The following is an 18,643-nucleotide window of genomic DNA, read 5'->3' on the forward strand; positions in this document are numbered from 1 at the left end:
TGTCCGTGGTGCTGAATCCCTCACATCCACTCCTCGTCATGGGTTGATTTTAAATAATGACAGATGAGTTATTACAAGCAAAGGAAGAGAACATCCCAGTTGATTCATACTTATTGTGATCATCTGAATTTAGCTCTTTTTTTTTTTTTTTTTTACAGAAGGGAATCGATTATTAACGGCAACTTACCAGCGAGCCGAAGAGCAGACATCCGCTGAAACTCTGGCTCCTGCAGCCACTTCCACATCCTCCGGAAGGTCTCACGACCCGACTTGAGTTTACTCCAGGGTTTGGGGTTCCTTAGCAGGTCCGACAGGGTGCCCTGGGATCGGCATAGGATCCTCTGGGCGAAAATGGCCTGCGGGATCGAGTAGCGCTTCAACTCCGCCGTTATCCTCTGAGCCACCTCCTTGGTGTTGATCTCCTCCGCCTGGATGCCCGACCCCGCGCCCTGCCCGCCCGCCTGGCAGTGCCGCTCCCGCTCCCCCAGCATCACCGCCCCGTTCGCCTGCGCGTGGAGGTGGCTGTGGGGGTGATGGTGCATGCCGTTGAGGTTGGAGATCATGCCGTGGCCGTGGCCGCCTAGGCTCCTGGCCAGGTGCTCCTGGTCACTCCGCGAGAGCATCGACGCGTGGGACTCGAAGCCCGACACCGGGGACAGCATCTTCCCCTCGGCGGAGAGGTGAGCGCCCGGCCCGTAGGCGGACAACGGCTGCTGGGAGTTGTGCAAAGATCCCAGCCCGTTAGACAGCGGAGAAAGCGAGCCGTGTCCCATGCCGGACACGGGCATCTCTTTAGGATAGTGGGAGTACAGGTTACCCATGGATGCGAGCCCCCGGTGGTCGTCCCGCATGAGCGTAAAGCTGCCGCTGACGTTCCCGGCGGAGAGTCGCTGATGGGCGGCGGCGGCGTGGTGGTGGGAGTGCGGGTGCGGGTGGTGGAACTTGTCGGACACGGTGGATATTGGAGGTAGGTGCTGGAGAGGGGTGAGGGTGGCGTAACTGTTTGGGAGACTCATCCCGGACTCGCACATGCTGATGGACGGGTGGAGGTGTCCGGAGAGCCCCGAGTGGTCCGTCCTGTAGTCCCCGCCGGACCCGTCGAGGATAGATGCCATGCTGGAGACCATGGCTGACCGCGCGCCCTGGGCGTGCGAGACCAGGTTCCGGTGAGACGAACCAGGAGACGGCGACGGCCGCGCGTGCGGTGAGCTCATGAGTTCCCCCGCCTGCGCGTGCGAGGAGACGCCGTGAAGGTTCCCGAGGTTCTCCATTGTGAGTTCCATAGTTCGATAAATATATCTACCCCCTGTATCCCACCCTTCCCTCCCTCTCCCCCTCCTCTGTCTCCTTTTTCCTCCACACAGGTATCCCCCCACTCTCACACACACGGGCTGTTATGTTTCCCTCTCGTCCTCCAGAGAGCAATAAATGAAGAACTAATTTATTTTTCCACTAATCCATCGATTGGCAAAAAAAAAATCCCTCCAATTACGCCCGCGTTCTGGTTCTGATTAAAATATTGAATCCAATGTGGTTGAATCGTCTGTCGACATCCCCATCGCGCCTCTTGTAGTCATGTGGATGTGAGCTCCTGTGAGCGGATCTCCTCTCTGCTCCAGCAGCGCTTCACTGAGCGATGCTGAGCCGCGCGGCAGGGACACGTGGGCGCGCCTCCGTGTATTTAAAATGTGGCGCGGGGACGAGCACAGCTCTCATTTTCTTCCTAAAAACGGATGAATGTTGGCTGCGAAGCAAAATAGTGTACTGGTCTCGATGACAATATTTTAAAACTTAAAAATGTATTTATTTTTTGTATATTTTTTGTATAGTAAATGATGAAAGGATTTTTTTTTCCTGTTGGTTCCTGCGTTTTACATCATTAATATAAGTGTATGAAGGCCTATGGATGCCATTTAGTCTTGGCTGACGAGTGGACGTCTGGAATTCTGTTATAATCGTTTAATTCGCGTTCTGGATACAAGAGTACCTTACAGATAAACTTTGTTTTCCCACGGACTGTATGGTTTAGCATTTATGCGCTTAGTGATAAACCTAATCAATGTATTGACTGACAGAGATTAATGACGTAGCTCGACCCGGTTAGGGGAATTGGAGGGTGATGGAGGTCACGAAGTTAGGATCCCCGTGATGGGGAAAGAGACGGATGAAGGAATAGATCTCGTTTTCCATCTTCTCTTAGTTTGCGAAGTTCTATGAAGTTGAACATGGAGTTCATGTGAATGTGTGAGCAGGCCTATACTATAGCCTACTTATACACTTTAAAGAAAAATAACAATTGTGTGATGCTTCCAACAGGCCTGTCGGTGTTGGACAGAGGCGTATTGGACGAATCATACAGAACCTGATTTCTAAAAAAACATTTTAGGATATATGAAGTTTATTTTTACGCACCATAAATCTTACTTTTATCGTCATTAATTCATGTGGTGAAGTCAAATTATGTTTGGTTAATTGTTTCCTCTAGAGCAGGATTAATATGGGTTAATAGCTTCGGGCTGTATAGCCTATGTGCCCTTTTGCAAGAGGCCTGCAAGACAAATAATACTAAAGATCGATAATAATATCGCTGGTGATATTGATGATAATAATAATCTAATAATAATAATAATAATAATAATAATAATAATAATACATATAATACATATAATACATATAATAATAAATAATACATTATTATTATAAATAAGAACTATAAAATAATAGCATTCATAATCTCACTTATTATTGCTGATAAGATTTTCAGCTGTAGCCTGATGGAGAATGGAAGTCCATCTCTAAGATGAATAAGCGATAGTTAGTGAAGATTTGTGCTCCGGAACTGTGAATATCGGCCGGCGGGATGGATGCATTTCCCAGTCTCTCTAAATAACTAAGACCCTGCTATATCGATGCTCACCGTGTCTTACTTTTATTTCTCTCACTTTGTTCATACACAGACACACAGACACACAGACACACAGACACACACACACACACACACACACACACACACACACACACACACACACACACACACACACACACACACACACACACACACACACACACACACACACACACACACACACACACACACACACACACACACACGCACGCATATAGGGCCTTCTTTAAATTCTCAAATGTCCAAATATCAGCTATGTTTATAAGCCAAACATCAATCATGTGTAAGGATATACATTCACAGGCCTCTTGAAATACATTCCAACAGAACAGGTGTTATTTGACCTGTGGCGTAAAAGTCATAAAAGTAGAACTTAACTCGAAAACAACAAAATATCTAGAGCAGAACAAGTTTTAAAACCCTTAATTCAAACAAAAATAGCTAAATAACCACCAAAATGTATAAATTATCAAAATCGACCTTTACAATTTTAACATTTGAATAGGTTTATGATTTAAGGCCATGAACAAGATATATGCCCATAACAACCTTTTATCTAAATAATCCCTACTGAAATGTTTAAGGATTTTATTGCATGCAATTAAACGCGAAGACCAGCCAAAAACATGAGAGCACAGTCACATTATTTTGTAAAAAAAGAAATGCAATTTATTAAATATGGGATTGGGCAATAAATTAGGAGGATATCCAGGTCGTCTATAAAGCAGCTCGGTCGTTTGGACTCCAGATGCCTGAGCTGTTTCTTTAAAGGTTCGGGATTGATCGCTGGGTTCGATTTATTGATCCTCTATCATTTCAATCTCAATCCACGTCCCTTCCTCAGGATACGCCGGTTAATGTGAGATATTTTAAAGGTCTAGAGACGATATACAGGTTTTAACTTGAAATTAAAGGAAAGTGCATGCATGTAGACCGTTATGTATTTAAAACGTAGGCCTTTCCATGGCCAAAACAGGTCTGGAAATTTTACAGAAACTCCGAGATGGTTTATAATAATTGTACTGACAATATCAACGAGGAAATGCTCTCCCGTTCAACTGCAATTGATAGGCCTATTCCAAATCTGATCAAAATTGTAATAGCTATTAACAAGGCAATAGCTAAAACAAACACGAGAATAACAACTCTGTATTTGCTGTAAGCCCACTTTCGAAAGAAGTTAAAATCATGGTTTGAACTTTAGGTCCATATATATCTCTCTCTCTCTCTCTCTCTCTCTCTCTCTCTCTCTCTCTCTCTCTCTCTCTCTCTCTCTCTCTCTCTCTCTCTCAATCTCTCTCTCGCTATATATATATATATATATATCTCAATCTCTCTATCTCTCTCTCAACTGCAATTGATAGGCCTATTCCAAATCTGATCAAAATTGTAATAGCTATTAACAAGGCAATAGCTAAAACAAACACGAGAATAGCAACTCTGTATTTGCTGTAAGCCAACTTTCGAAAGAAGTTAAAATCATCTCTCTCTCTCTCTCTCTATATATATATATATATATATATATATATATATAGAGAGGGTTAGGGTTAGGGTTATATATATATATATATATATATATATATATATAGAGAGAGAGAGAGAGAGAGAGAGAGAGAGAGAGAGAGAGAGAGAGAGAGAGAGAGAGAGAGAGAGAGAGAGAGAGAGAGAGAGAGAGAGAGAGAGAGAGAGATTTATAAATATATAGGAAAAGCTAATCTATTTTATTTCATTTTAAATTGCACAAATGTCACTTTCTTCATTAAAAAACATTTGGGACTGCCTACATCTATTCAAAATAAAATAAAATAAAACTATCAAACGAAAAATGGCACAATGTAAAGAGCTATAGGCCTAATCAAATATAAAGGTTGTGCTTACCATCAATATTTGAAATGTGCATAGATTTACTTCAACACATACAATACAACACAATCCTCCTCACAACAGCGTTGAGCGACCATAACACGTCATTGTCCTCACTGTCACCGCCACACTGCATGGGCCACCGCACTGCACGGGCCGCCCCGCCGCACTGCCCGGGCCGCGCGCTGCACTGTACCGCCGCATCTGCACCGGCCGCCGCTACACGGACCGCTGCAGTCTGCTCCTTTTCCTTTTTGGACCAGGACTCAGAAGTGCTGAATCGGCACGTCGATGATGATGAAGAAGCATGATATACAAAACATGTGCAACTGAGATTAATCACATGGATTCAAAAATAGGCATTATATATTGATATAAAAAGTATATGTAAAAGACGGGGAGGATATTTTAAGGGAATATAGTGTGTACGGGAAAATAAACGATTCAATATGTCCTCCAACACCTTTGTGTTTGCTTCGTCAAATAAGCATCTTGTAATTTATCACATTAATGTTCATCTTTTTACTTTGATATCTTGGCAAGTTTTGTTCACTTTCCCAAACTTCGAAATGAAATATAGACACCCCTGGACGCAGACACAAAGCAGATGCGTCACACCCGGATAGATCTGTCACATTTGTATTTGCATCGGTGATTAGAGATTGTTGTTGTCAATAATGACATATCTTGAGAGCTTTTTGCTTGCATAGGCCTTTAACATTGACTTAACACAATCACACACGCACACACACACACACACACACACACACACACACACACACACACACACACACACACACACACACACACACACACACACTAACACACACACACACACACAAACAATCATACCGCTACAAAAATCTCTATTAAACAAAATACAAAAATAACAAAACTAATGTTAACATTTGACTACAGTTATTTAGTGAGTCCTTAATAACAAATAACAAAAAAAAGACTAAGACTGCCATATCCTGAAAGGCTATGCATCTCTGAACACCTCGTGTTGAAATGGTAAGGCAGCATGATGCTGTATCAAACACTGCTATGGTGTTATGTGTCTGAAATTGTTCACATCACTTAATAATAAAATGATGGTGGGTGGTCCCATGTTCATTGATCTCCCTTTTATCAACTGAAAATGCACAGCAGTACAACTTCTACAGCATCCATATCCTCCAGGGTAGCGGTTGCTAAGTAACAGTTGCTAAGAAGGATGAATGTATTGAGACAGAATAGTCAATCAGTTCTCCTGTTTACTTGTGCCTGTCCACAAATTGCTTTCGCCATACTCTATGGGAATGTATATATCTTAATTTCGGTGAGCAGCAGCCAAATGGACATTTGTTCTTCCAAGCCTAAAAGAGCCTATCAAATATTTTAGTTTTGGTAATATCTGATTGTGTGATTGGCATTGGACAGGGATATATATATATTATTTTTCTTTCTCGAATTGCCTCTTTAAGCCCTTCATCTGTGCAACTTTAACCAATCTGTATCCGTAGGTCAAAGGTCAGCGTGAATCTCCTCTGGGGATTATCTGTTTCACATCGCGTTGGTCAGCGTATTCGCAGACCTTTAAGGTAAACTCTTATCTGCCCCATACAGAAGCAGAATAAACTGATAGTCACTTGGATGTGTCATAGGAACTTCAAACTGAGCCCAAAAGGGAAGCGTTGAATTGAACACATAGTTTGAAAACACCCCTCCAAATGCTACAAACAACAGCTCTTGTTGATCGTTGGTGACCGCTCAAAAACAGCAACAAAGGTCTTTAGTGTCATGTACATTAATATAGTGTGTTTTTATGCGGCAAAGATACTTTGCCTAAAATATTTGCTGTAATAACCAATAGCTCTTGTCCTCTCTCTCACCCTCTCCCTCTTTCTCGCTCCCTCTCCCTCCCTCTCCCTCTCCCTCTCTCTCTCTCTCTCTCTCTCTCTCTCTCTCTCTCTCTCTCTCTCTCTCTCTCTCTCTCTCTCTCTCTCTCTCTCTCTCTCTCTCTCTCTCTCTGCCACAGCAGCTGTCTACTCCAACAGGGTTGATGGGTTTGTCAACAATACATGCTGAAAATATTTTATTAATACATGCGATGCATGGAATGTAAAGTATGCTACATTGTTGACTTAAAAATGACATCATCCACCATAGATTTAAATATGCCTCTTCCATTTAAATGCATGTTCAAAAAAAGAAGGGAGGGGGCATGGTATTAAACACATTTTTGTTCAGTGAGGGCTCTTGACGATCATCCATTAATCAGTGCAATCCTAAAAATGACTTAAGAACCAAATATCATGGCTGACCAGCAATTGGAAAAGACCTGCAGATGTAAACCCTTGATGTGGGCCCCTCTCTTTCACCATTCCCCCTCAGGTCGGTTACAGCAGGAGGCAGTGAAATATGCTGGTTTCATACAGCCTATTGATTTTGCCCTCGAACAAAGACAGTCAGAGAGATTGAAGAAAGAAGAAGGTAAGGTGGAGCGAGAGAAATGAGCTATGAAGATAGCTGGCCAATGAGAAATGTTCCCCCTTTCAAATCCAGTATGCATTGCATTTATAAAATGCCTGTTTTGTAATCACTGGTCAATATATTTCGGGACAAAGAGATCTGGCGGGCCAGCGTTCCCCTGATGTGAAAGGGTTCTGTATCGCTACAACACACTAGACTCTTACCCACATATCTGAAAATAACTTTTCAAACTGTTGAGAAGATGTTTAATCCCTGTGAGTGGGAAACAGAGTATCAGAAAGAAACTAAATGGAGGAAACTAAACCCAGGGAAGAGAGAGAGACAGAGAGAGAGAGAGAGAGAGAGAGAGAGAGAGAGAGAGAGAGAGAGAGAGAGAGAGAGAGAGAGAGAGAGAGAGAGAGGAAGAGAGAGAGAGGAAGAGAGAGAGAGGAAGAGAGAGATAGAGTGGTATAGAGAGAGAGAGGGAGGGAGAGAGAGATGGGATGGTGTTAAGGTGATTAGTCTGGTGGGTTGGCGATAGAGAGAGTTGATCAATAACCTATTGATCTCCCCTGGTGAGTGTCAGGGGGATAGTGGGAAAGAGAGAGAGGAGGGGGGGGAAAGAAAGGATAGGGAGGGAGCGAGCCCTAGGTTGACTTTTAAAAATCCTTTACTCTGCAGATGACAAATAACCCGTTAGATTGGAAGAGAGCTGGAACACAAGTAGTACGGTGGCCCTGAAGTGCAAAACAAATTAGCAATAGCCAACCCACAAACAACAGCTCCCCAAAACACAGCCAACTCATAACTCAATAGCAAAACCTACAACTTAACAGCAAATTAGAAAACAAAACAGAAAGGGAAGAGTGTGTGCCCATAGTGACAAAGTTTCCTTGTCACCGATTGGTCACAGTGTCTACAAACATCAATCTAAACAAATATTGCCCATTATGTGGTGCTTGATTTATTAATATTCTGCAAAGTAATCCAACCCAAAGATATTCTGGCCATAGTACAGAATAACAGAAACAATTATTTGATGGTGTTTAATAGTTTTGCGGTTGGGTGTGTAGTTTTATTATTTGTAGTTTGCTTTTTGTGCTTTCATTTTGTCATGCTTTGGGTTTTGCTGTTGTGCATTTATCCTATTGCGTTGAGGGTGATGATGTTTGGTTGTGGGAGTTGTTGATTTATTCACCACTTCAGGCCCACACACAAATACACACACGTCTTTTTCTATCTTGCTCTTTCGCTCACACACACGCACACACATTCACGCAAACGCACACCTTTATCTGAATCTAGCAAACATTTTTCCCCAATATCAATGATATGGCCCATGTTGCAGGTCCGTATTGCTGTAAAATCATTTCTGTAAGTAGTGTGGAGGGAAGGCTATTGAGTTATATGCAGCATAGCTCCTGAGTAGACTGTTGCTCACAAGTGTTCCTCAGGGCTGAGAAACTCAGTGAAGCCAGCCTTATCCAATACTTCCCCCTCAAGTCTTTCAAATGGTTTAGCAATCAGTCTATTAAAAAATGGAGGACAAAAACCAAAACACTTTGACGTGGTGTGCGATGCATACACAGTCCTACCGCCTGTGCAATTAAATAACGATTGGGGCTAGGGTTTTTTGTGTGAGGCTGGGTTATCGTCCTTTGGAAATAAATGATACTAGCATGAGTGAATGGAATCCACCCCAGTATGTGCTTTGGATGATAGCAATAGCTATAGCAATGACTATGGCATGTTCCCATTGTAGGATTTAATGTGTTTAATAAAGTCAGCATAAAAAACCCAGCATGGATTTTTCTTGCAGCTGACCTCTCAATATCTTCTAAATATTTAAAACACTTCAAAGCTACCTTTCTGAACAATCGGCCAACTATATTAAATAAGAGACAATAAAGGAGATCTATGGATTGCAAAAAAGGTAATAATAAAACCACTCCATAAGTATGACAGTGTGCATAATATGATAATTTTCTTTAAAGCTGATTCTGATCCATTCATATTGATGGGTGTCAGACTGTTTATATAAATCAGATTTATGTTTATATGAGGGACAAACCTGAGTTCCTGCAAGCTTTTTATTAAGCTGTATTTGAAACGTAGAGAAGGCAAACATGTCTTTAACCCTATATATCTTTGAATGTTTTTACTATTAGGGGCATAGCAATATAACATATTTAATTCTACAAAACCACATACACGTGTGGGTATGTGCGTGTGGCCTTGTATTTATTTTTCTTTCGTACCCTATAATAATGTAAAGGTGGATGTGATTTACACAAAAGAGTATGACTGCCTAGTGGACCATGGCCTTTACACATGAATTTATCCACCGACAAATCATGTCCCTCACCCCTTCCAGGTGTATACCAGCTTAGGATAATAATTGCAAAAATATTGATGCATCATAATATCACAAGTTTTGCGGCAAATCACACACATTCCAGGGAAGCCCAAGGGCTATTCCAAAATGAATGGTCATAAAACCACCTGGGTATTTCCCCCTCATTCTGCCCCATTCCACAAACCAGACTGAACATGCTCTTAAACACAACATGCTAGAGAGCAGGGTTTTGTAAAGCAGCATCTGATGTACCCGGAGAGCTTGGGCCGAGGTGAGGTGGTGATGTCTGCACAATAAGGCTAGCACAGCACACCGCCCATTGCAGCAAATCCTCAGTAGAGAGCTGGAACAATCTGCCGGCAGGGAATGATGTATTGTTCCTGTACCAGGGACTGCTACTCAAACAGCCATTACCATTAAGGATAGCGCTGACGTCAAACCACACAAGCCCGCATACACAGCAGAGGGCTTTATACTCATTGAATAATATATGCAAAAAATAATGAATAGATTTTGACATCAATCATGTTCACAAACCCCGCGTTCTTATCCACTTTCCTTTTACTCACACATCTTTCAATGCACCTCTTTTGTTTTTCTACTATTGTCCTTCCTCTCTCTCTCTCTCTCTCTCTCTCTCTCTCTCTCTCTCTCTCTCTCTCTCTCTCTCTCTCTCTCTCTCTCTCTCTCTCTCTCTCTCTCTCTCTCTCTCTCTCTCTCCTTCCTGTGTCCTTCGCGGCGAGGTATTCGTCACCCTCTACCTCCACCTGCTATGCTTCGCCCTGCCCCCCACCGCAAGGCCCTAGCCCTCGCGCAGCCTCTCTAATGAATGTAGATATATTGACAGGTCGTGCTGCTGGGAGTGATAGATTATGGAGGGGGACGAGGGAACACGGGCGCGGATCTGAGCGTCCACACGGCCTCCTTCAGTGAGAACAACAGGGGGTGGGGGTGGAGGATGATCCTACCTGGGCTAAGGGTGCTACCCCGATGATTGGAGACTAGTCAGCACTTTATTAGATAGTTGTTTTGGTCTGTGGTTGTCCATCCTATTTCATGATTTCTTTATTTTTTAACAATAGAGGTAAAGGCTTGTTGTTAGGTTAAGAAGGATATTGATTATACTCACATCGCACGGTACGTTTTGGGTTAATAGGCTAAATCAAAATATCACATAGACTACTGTGGTTTCATATTTATTTATTTGGCCAAGTAGGTAGGGCGCTTTAGACAGTATGAGATGGGTTTGGTGGTCAATACAGCAATTATATAGATGAGGGTATCAAAAGGGCAAATGATAGCCAATCAGTGAAGTGCTTTTACTGTCCTCTAGCCAAAGTTGACCTGCTGACCCCAGGTTATGACCCTTAGATCAAAGGTCACCAATCTAGGGTCAGAGGCCATTACAGTGCACTGGACAGAGAGCCGTTGCTATGGTTTCCACACTGACCAAAGGATGGTTCGTTGTGGTGGATGAATCCTAATGAAGAGGATATAGTGCATAGAAACATAGACAATTATTTTGATTGGCCTATTCAAATCTGGCACAACACTGATTTCTGTATCTTTTAGATTGAAGTTAATATGATCTTAAAAAGTTAACTATATAAAGAAAATAGTACTTACATTCGTTTTCAACCCGTACGTAGAATGGGAGTTACACGGCGTCAAGTCTAAACGACTCATTTCCAATCCTTTTTCGCCATCTAGTGGTAAAAGGGTGTTGTTTCTTTAGCTGGATTTGTATACAGCAAATGGATTAAGTTGCACTCTGAGAATTTCGATAATTGTAATAATATAAAGGAAAAATAGTGATCTTATATATTGATAATTCATGGATTGGGTTATAGGAAACGTTCAAAGATCTTAAGTCACTTTTGTCCCCGTTGCATTAATAGTGGATATTACAAGTCTGTGTTTTACTCATGCTTTACTAACTATAGGGCTCGATACGTTCACTTAAATATTACATGATAGTATAATGGTTTAGGGTGTTATCAAAAAAAAAACTGGGCTTAATAATGTTTTTTTCTATTTCTAGTGGTTTTCAGTATAATGAACGGAGGTAACGTATCTGCCTTATTTCTATTCTATTATTTAAACGGGCGATTACTGTAAATACATCCAATATTAATTTAAAACGGTGCTTTTTAAATCAAAAACCTGTTCTCGCGAGGTTTATCCGTTTTGCCAGCTGGGTTTGGGACGAGACTTCGCCGCGCCCCTAACCTTTTACCTGGCACTGTCTAAAGAGCTAGTGCACACCTGCCCATTGGAATATATGAACCAGCAAATCATATAGACTACAGACGTAGTATTAAAAAACAAAAAACAAGTCTTAAAGGCATCATTTGTGGTGCAGTCGGACATTGGCTGGGGATCTTGCTAAATGGTGTAACAGTTGGACTATCATGCAACAGCTAGCTAGCTGACGTTAGCTTGCTTAATGGCATTGGTGAGGCGATGGCTCTGGCTTATAAACCAGTTTTCTTGTGTGGTGTAGCTTAACGTGTGCGTTTTATAAAACAGGGACACGGTGCACGGTTATCACGGTGCACACTGTCTCGTTTGTTTTACTAGCAGCGCGTAACGACCCACTTTCTGTTTAATGATCAGTCAGCTGTTGAGCAGCGCTAGCCTACCAGCTAACAGTAGCCCCTTTCTGGCATTCACTAATACGGTAGGGGTCGCGTACAATCGAATCTCAGCTTTCATTGAATTAGCAGGAATTTCATATAACCTTGCTAAATCCGTCTTTGCAATTCGAGCGTATGTATCAACACTATGTACCTACGACACAAACGTAATTGGCCAATTAGTTTGTCTTGTAAGGTATTGACGAGCTATACTTTATGTACTGCAGAGTGATTAACATGCGTCCTTAAGTCTTCTATATGTAATTTCCCAGAATGCCCTTTTCTTACAACACATCAGTTATAATCTACAAATCACTGTAATTATTAAGCTTATGTTTCCCCTCATGTTTTTTTATTTTAGCAGGGGGAAAATTAATTACTACCTTCTGCCTGGACTTCGTATTCGAGAGATATGGCCCCCAAAAAGAGACCCGGGCCCTTAACCATCGCGACCTCCGGGGATGGAATGTCAAGCTCTAACAACAGTGTTCTGGCATCTGAGTAAGTGGTTGCTCACTAAATCTTTAACTCCTGAATCCATTCTCCTCAGTTAAATGTCACTATAGCCTTGACACATACATTCTTTCTCCATCGATCGTAATTTCTTAAATTCTTCAGGGCTAATTTAGAAGCACTTCAGAAGAAACTGGAGGAGTTGGATCTAGATGATCAGCAGAAAAAGAGGTTGGAGGCTTTCCTCACCCAGAAAGCCAAAGTAGGAGAGCTGAAAGATGACGACTTTCATCGCATCTGTGAGCTTGGGGCTGGTAACGGAGGGGTCGTGAACAAAGTTTGCCACAAACCTTCAGGCTATATTATGGCCCGAAAGGTAAGCAGCACAGAAATGGTTAACAGTAATTTACAATGGTTATTGTTTACATTTGAGCTTTGTGTTGACATGGAGTATTTCTGGGTGTGTAAGTGACATGTTAAAAATTAAATCAAATGACATTATCAAAATAGATTTGAGCCCATGCCAATAATATCCCTTGTATCCACCCAGCTTATCCATCTAGAGATCAAACCTGCTATCAGAAACCAGATTATCAGAGAGCTGCAGGTGTTGCATGAGTGTAACTCTCCCTACATTGTGGGCTTCTACGGAGCTTTCTACAGCGATGGAGAGATCAGCATTTGCATGGAGCACATGGTAAGATAAGGTTACCCGTACGGCTCACACCTCTATGTGAAAATGAAGTGTTATATTGTGTAAACTCTCACAATCTGAGCCGCAACTAGTTATCTGCGGAGTGCATATACAATTGGACTTGATCACATTTAGTGTTTTATAACTACCCATGGGGACGATGTGCCCCCATTGTAACCTAATTTGAGATTGTGTAGCAGGGATGTATGAACGACGTGGAGTAATATTATATCCTTGTTTGCTTTGGAGGATGGAGGCTCTCTCGACCAAGTGTTGAAGGAAGCCAGGAGGATTCCAGAGGAGATCCTGGGCAAAGTCAGCATTGCTGTGAGTGTATCATTCAGTTTTAGGACAAGATTTGTATCCATTGGATATGGGATACATTGGTACATTGTTTGGTAATGCTTAAGGTTGGTCGTTCTTTGTCATTGATGTTGTGTTGTGATCTTTCTGAAACAGGTTCTAAGGGGTCTTGCCTATCTAAGAGAAAAACACCAGATCATGCATAGAGGTATTTCTTTACTTATAAGTAGTACAAATATCTTATCTTCATGCTAATGTTGGGGAAAGAAAAGGAGAATCCTCATTATTCTTTAGTCATTATTTTATGTTTTTTTGTGTGTGTGTTTGTGATCCTGGGTAAAAAATAAACGGGGTTTTCTGTCTGGTTGCTTTCTGTTTGTCCTTTACAACACTAATTATATTTACAGCAATATTGTTACCAACTATAAGACAGTATATTCAGTCGGTATCCCATTGTCAATATTTTGAAAGAGCTCTCTGCAGAGTGCTTCACCTAAAAAGAAGTCTGTAGACTTGACGCTGCCCTGGCTGGGTACTTAGCAACCAGCTATATATAGCCACTCTGATGGCAAAGTTGTTTGCCAGTCTTTGGGATGAATAATGCCAGATATGCACACAGTTGATTGCTATCTGTTAGGTCATGAAATGTAATGGAGCAAACACATTTCAGGTCGATAGCTAGCTAGATACTTAATTCACCGGTGGAAAATAAATTGCTGTATATTTCTTCCATGTTTTTGTTTTTTTTTCCATCTAGATGTGAAGCCCTCTAACATTCTGGTGAACTCCCGCGGGGAGATCAAGCTGTGTGACTTTGGCGTAAGCGGCCAGCTGATTGACTCCATGGCCAACTCCTTTGTGGGAACCAGATCCTACATGTCGGTACGTTCTTGGCGCTTCTGAGGCCAAGGCATTCATCCAACCCTGGTGTGCTGTACTTGACGTCCCTATGCAACTGTATCTCTCTATCGGGGAATATCAATGTGTGTAGCCACCCACTACAACCCAGAGATCTTTACGGGCAGACACGCTCTACCAAACTAACCAAACTAATGACATTTGGGATATTTCTAAATTGGGGGTAGGATAGTGTAGTGGCTATGGTATTCGTCTACCAGCCAAAAGGGTTCTAGCTTTGTCTATGTATATTTAGAACTAGATGCTTGAATCCTAGCATCTCCGTAATGACCCGTAGCTGTGTAATTCTACTAATAAATTCACATTTTGCCAATGCATTCTTCATTGACGTTGTGATGCTGTATTCTTACCTCATGTGCCTGCTGCAGCCTGAAAGGCTCCAGGGAACCCACTACTCGGTGCAGTCGGATGTGTGGAGCATGGGGTTGTCCCTGGTGGAGCTCTCGATCGGGCGCTACCCCATCCCTCCGCCAGAGCCCCGGGAACTAGAGGCCATATTTGGGCGATCAATCTTGGACGGGGCTGGCGGGGGGGACACCCACAGCACCTCACCCAGGGCCAGACCTCCGGGCCGGCCTGTCAGCAGCGGTGAGGCAAACAAAGGCACTTTCTATCGGGCAGACCTTGTAAATGGGTCTTGTGTCATAGTTTTAGTTAATCCTCTTTGGTTTGATTTGCTGTCACACCTGAATTCTGCGTTGGTGATTAATAAAATGGTGTCTTATCTTAATGACAAAATGAATAATGGCGTGTGTCAACTTTGTTCCTCTACAACTTCAAAATGTGTTCTAATCTTTATTGTATTTTTTTGTAAGGTCACGGTCCCGTCATGGCTATCTTTGAGCTCCTGGATTACATCGTCAACGAGGTAGGAGGCAGATGTATTGGTATCAAAAGATGCAGATTATGGCGTCACCGGCAGCATAGCCTTTCGCTCGCATAAGATAATTATTGTCGCTGATGAGTGGTTGTGAAACTAATAGGATGCGTTGATTATCGGAGCTCATGTCCCGTGGTTACAGCACACAGAGGGCCGCGGGGAGAATGCACAGAGGGGTTAATGCCTTGTAGAGAAACAAACGCTATGAATCAATCGACACCTTTTAACCTGTCTCTTCTGGATTGCAGCCTCCTCCCAAACTGCCACATGGAGTCTTTACGTCTGATTTCCAAGATTTTGTGACTAAGTGGTGAGTCACATTCTGCATGGGAACATCAGACATGCGCCTTTGCAGTGCACTCAAGCTGTCTGCAAGCAATGTTGGATCAGGGTTGTTTTTTCTGTGGTGTGCATGTTGGTATTTTGTGTGTGTGCGTGCGTGCGAGTGTGTATGCGTGCGTGTGACTACGTCTGTCACTTGGACAACTGCTCATATTCTTCTTTCTGTTTTCCAGTCTAATGAAAAACCCGGCCGACAGAGCTGATCTGAAGATGTTGATGGTGAGTTAGTTTCACAGCTTCCTGTTCAGAACAGGACGTGGACTTACCGATAATGTATTGAGTACGACCGATGATCCAATGGTTTTGGTTATTAATTTAGTAGAAATTCCAAACACAGCTTGTAGCTTCAGAAACTGAGATAGTTGTATGCATACGTTTTCCTTGGTTGTGGGATACTATTCAGATAACACCATTATTTATTTAAATATATTTATAAAATAATTGGTAACTAAAAGTAAATAAGTTGCAGTCCTGCTTTTTAATAAGGTGTCCACCTGGTTACTCATCCATCAATTAATTCACAATGTGGTGACCATTAATGTGAACAATGTCATTATAACGGGCTGTACACATACGCTAATATTTAAAGTGCTATGGCTACACACCAGAAAGCACACCAGCAAAAGGATCAATGTGATCTGAATGTGCAGGTCGAAATCTGACTCGACTGCGCCCACACCAAACGCCTCGGGAAACCGCATTAGATTTCGCTCTGTACCCGACAGTGTAATGATGGTTGTGATCTGGTTAATGTGAACTGGAGACGCTTTACGTTGGGTCCATTTAAAACCTATTACAGCCTTTTAAGTCTGTACAAAGCAGACTAATCTCCCTGAGTTGTTATTGTACGTGAAGGGGATTAAATGTGCATGTGCAGTTAATGCATCCTTTTCAAAAGAACATTGGTCAATGAATTGCTGAAGATTATTTGTCTACGTCAAGTGCAGGTCTGTGTGAGCAGGCGCCCAGAGATCACCCTGTGGCGGGCGGGTTTAACGCTCGCAGCTATTTTTAACCGTCATTCTTTTCTTCTATTTTGTCGCCTGTATTGCAGAACCACACGTTTATAAAACGGTCCGAGGTGGAGGAAGTGGACTTTGCCGGCTGGCTCTGTAAGACGATGGGGTTCAACCAACCGAGCACTCCCACGCGCACGACAGACTGAGGCGCAGCAGAACACACTCCCACTCTGTACGTGCACAAGAGAACAAGGCGAGCGGCTACACCCATCGGAAACCACACGCTCCCCACCTCCACGGGCTCCATACATTACATCAATCAACATGTTAGCCTATTGATTATCCATTGTGATCTAGAGGGAGGGAGAGAGAAAGAGAGGGGGTAAGGAGAGAGAGAGAGAGAGAGAGAGAGAGAGAGAGAGAGAGAGAGAGAGAGGGGGGGAGAGAGAAGGGGGGAGATGAGAGAAACATATTTGTAATCTTCACTGTACAATGACTTCCATGTTGGCTCCCAACCCTTTGTTGAAATGATTGTACTATTTCCACAATGTAAGATTGGCAACACACTGGACTGCTGGCCATTATTCAATTATCTGTGTTCATGAAGCCATTTAATCACTAATTTGTGGCTTAGCAGTTTATCTGCTGGATTGGATGGAATCCGCGAAAGATTGGTGGGCTGAGTTTGTGCAGGATGTCCAAGCTATTCTGCCAGACACTTGTGTTTGCATGGCTCTTGAACATCGTGAAGCTTGAACCTACAACTGCTACACTGCAAAGGGATAGGGTGTGTTTCTGAATACTGGTGCCAATCCAAGAGAGGCATATTTAATCACTGATAAAACTGCATCGGAAGAATACGGTGCATTCACTTAATATTTCTTTCAAGATACATTTTGAGGTGTAAAGAAGACACCGCCGTACTTCATGCCAGATATTCTGATAATGCTTAAATCTAGGTTAATTTGTATAAATTGGTACATCATTTGGTTGGCTTTCCTCTGTTTTGCCTCACTTTAGATATAAGGCCTTTTGTTTTTTGGTGACGGTTTACTTATGTTGGGGGGGACTGTAGAAGGTGCTTCAGTGGTGACCTTTCTTCTTCTATTGTTAAATGAGGGGCTTCTTTTAGGTTGGTGTTGTAACCCATTATTGCTGCAGTTTGTGCTTTTGTTGTCGCTACTCTAGTTGCTGCTGCTACCAGTTTTGGAATGACTTGAGGTGAAGCAAAATGTTTAAAACGCTTTGGCATGAACCTCAAAACTGCACCAAGGAGAATACCTTTTTTTTTTTTCTGTGTATCCGTAACTTAAAGCCTCAATCTTTTGGTATCTCTTGGTCCCCTTAGAGACTGATGTAATTCTGAAAATAAGATTTGATTCATGGCAGTAGCCTAGGACAAATGTTATGTTTAATGTCATCCTCTGTTCAGCCATTTGTCTTTTTCTTTGTGTATTTCCTCTTATCAATAACATTTTAAATAAATATGTTTTATGACAAAAAAAAATCAAGTTGCCTTTTTGTATACACAAATCATAAAGTGTATGTATGGTGATATTCATCAAGGTGACTTCCTTCTATGAAATGTAAAATGGCTAATTGTTGTACACTCATTTCACCACAAGGAGGAAGCACATTAGAATACACCACACCAAGGCCTTTTTTTTGTAATCGAAAAACGTTGTCATACTATGATATTATACCCTGGCTATGAACAGAAAAAGATGTAAGAATAAGTGTTCATTTGCATACATTATAGTTAGTCTAAAACGCAGTGTGGGATGACCGAACTGAAAAACTGAAAGCATGGTACCTTTTTAAGCTCCTCCACAAAGGTTATTGTGTATTTTCATCTGCACTAAAGTCTGCTTGTATCTATC

At 42.2% G+C, this 18,643-nt stretch overlaps 2 protein-coding genes across 2 annotated transcripts in view; one reads left to right on the forward strand and one right to left on the reverse strand.

Moving 5' to 3' along the window:
* LOC130387526 (hepatocyte nuclear factor 6-like) overlaps window positions 1-1,283 on the reverse strand; it is an 11,602-nt gene extending 10,319 nt beyond the window's left edge. Inside the window, exon 1 of the mRNA XM_056596666.1 lies at window positions 188-1,283. Coding sequence (XP_056452641.1) covers window positions 188-1,283 — 1,096 coding nt within the window. The remainder of the gene's footprint in view (window positions 1-187) is intronic.
* A 10,499-nt stretch (window positions 1,284-11,782) lies between these two features.
* LOC130387528 (dual specificity mitogen-activated protein kinase kinase 2-like) lies at window positions 11,783-18,261 on the forward strand. Its single transcript, XM_056596668.1, has 12 exons — window positions 11,783-12,033; window positions 12,576-12,715; window positions 12,833-13,043; window positions 13,218-13,364; window positions 13,611-13,688; window positions 13,821-13,872; window positions 14,422-14,546; window positions 14,951-15,170; window positions 15,398-15,450; window positions 15,711-15,772; window positions 15,978-16,023; window positions 16,859-18,261. Exons 2-12 carry the CDS (start codon window positions 12,627-12,629, stop codon window positions 16,967-16,969), a joined length of 1,194 nt encoding a protein of 397 aa, XP_056452643.1. The 5' UTR covers window positions 11,783-12,033; window positions 12,576-12,626; the 3' UTR covers window positions 16,970-18,261.
* Window positions 18,262-18,643: the final 382 nt, after the last annotated feature.

The sequence above is a fragment of the Gadus chalcogrammus genome, chromosome 8 (genome assembly GCF_026213295.1).
Source record: "Gadus chalcogrammus isolate NIFS_2021 chromosome 8, NIFS_Gcha_1.0, whole genome shotgun sequence".
In the NCBI taxonomy this organism is placed as follows: domain Eukaryota; kingdom Metazoa; phylum Chordata; class Actinopteri; order Gadiformes; family Gadidae; genus Gadus; species Gadus chalcogrammus.

What these genes read in the sequence shown, in the direction of transcription:
- LOC130387528 (XM_056596668.1), top strand. Translation starts at nt 12,627, where the DNA reads ATGGCCCCCAAAAAGAGACCCGGGCCCTTAACCATCGCGACCTCCGGG. An exon ending in GCATTTGCATGGAGCACATG is followed by an intron (nt 13,365 to 13,610) that starts GTAAGATAAGGT and finishes TTTGCTTTGGAG; the next exon opens with GATGGAGGCTCTCTCGACCA. An exon ending in GGGCCGGCCTGTCAGCAGCG is followed by an intron (nt 15,171 to 15,397) that starts GTGAGGCAAACA and finishes TTTTTTTGTAAG; the next exon opens with GTCACGGTCCCGTCATGGCT.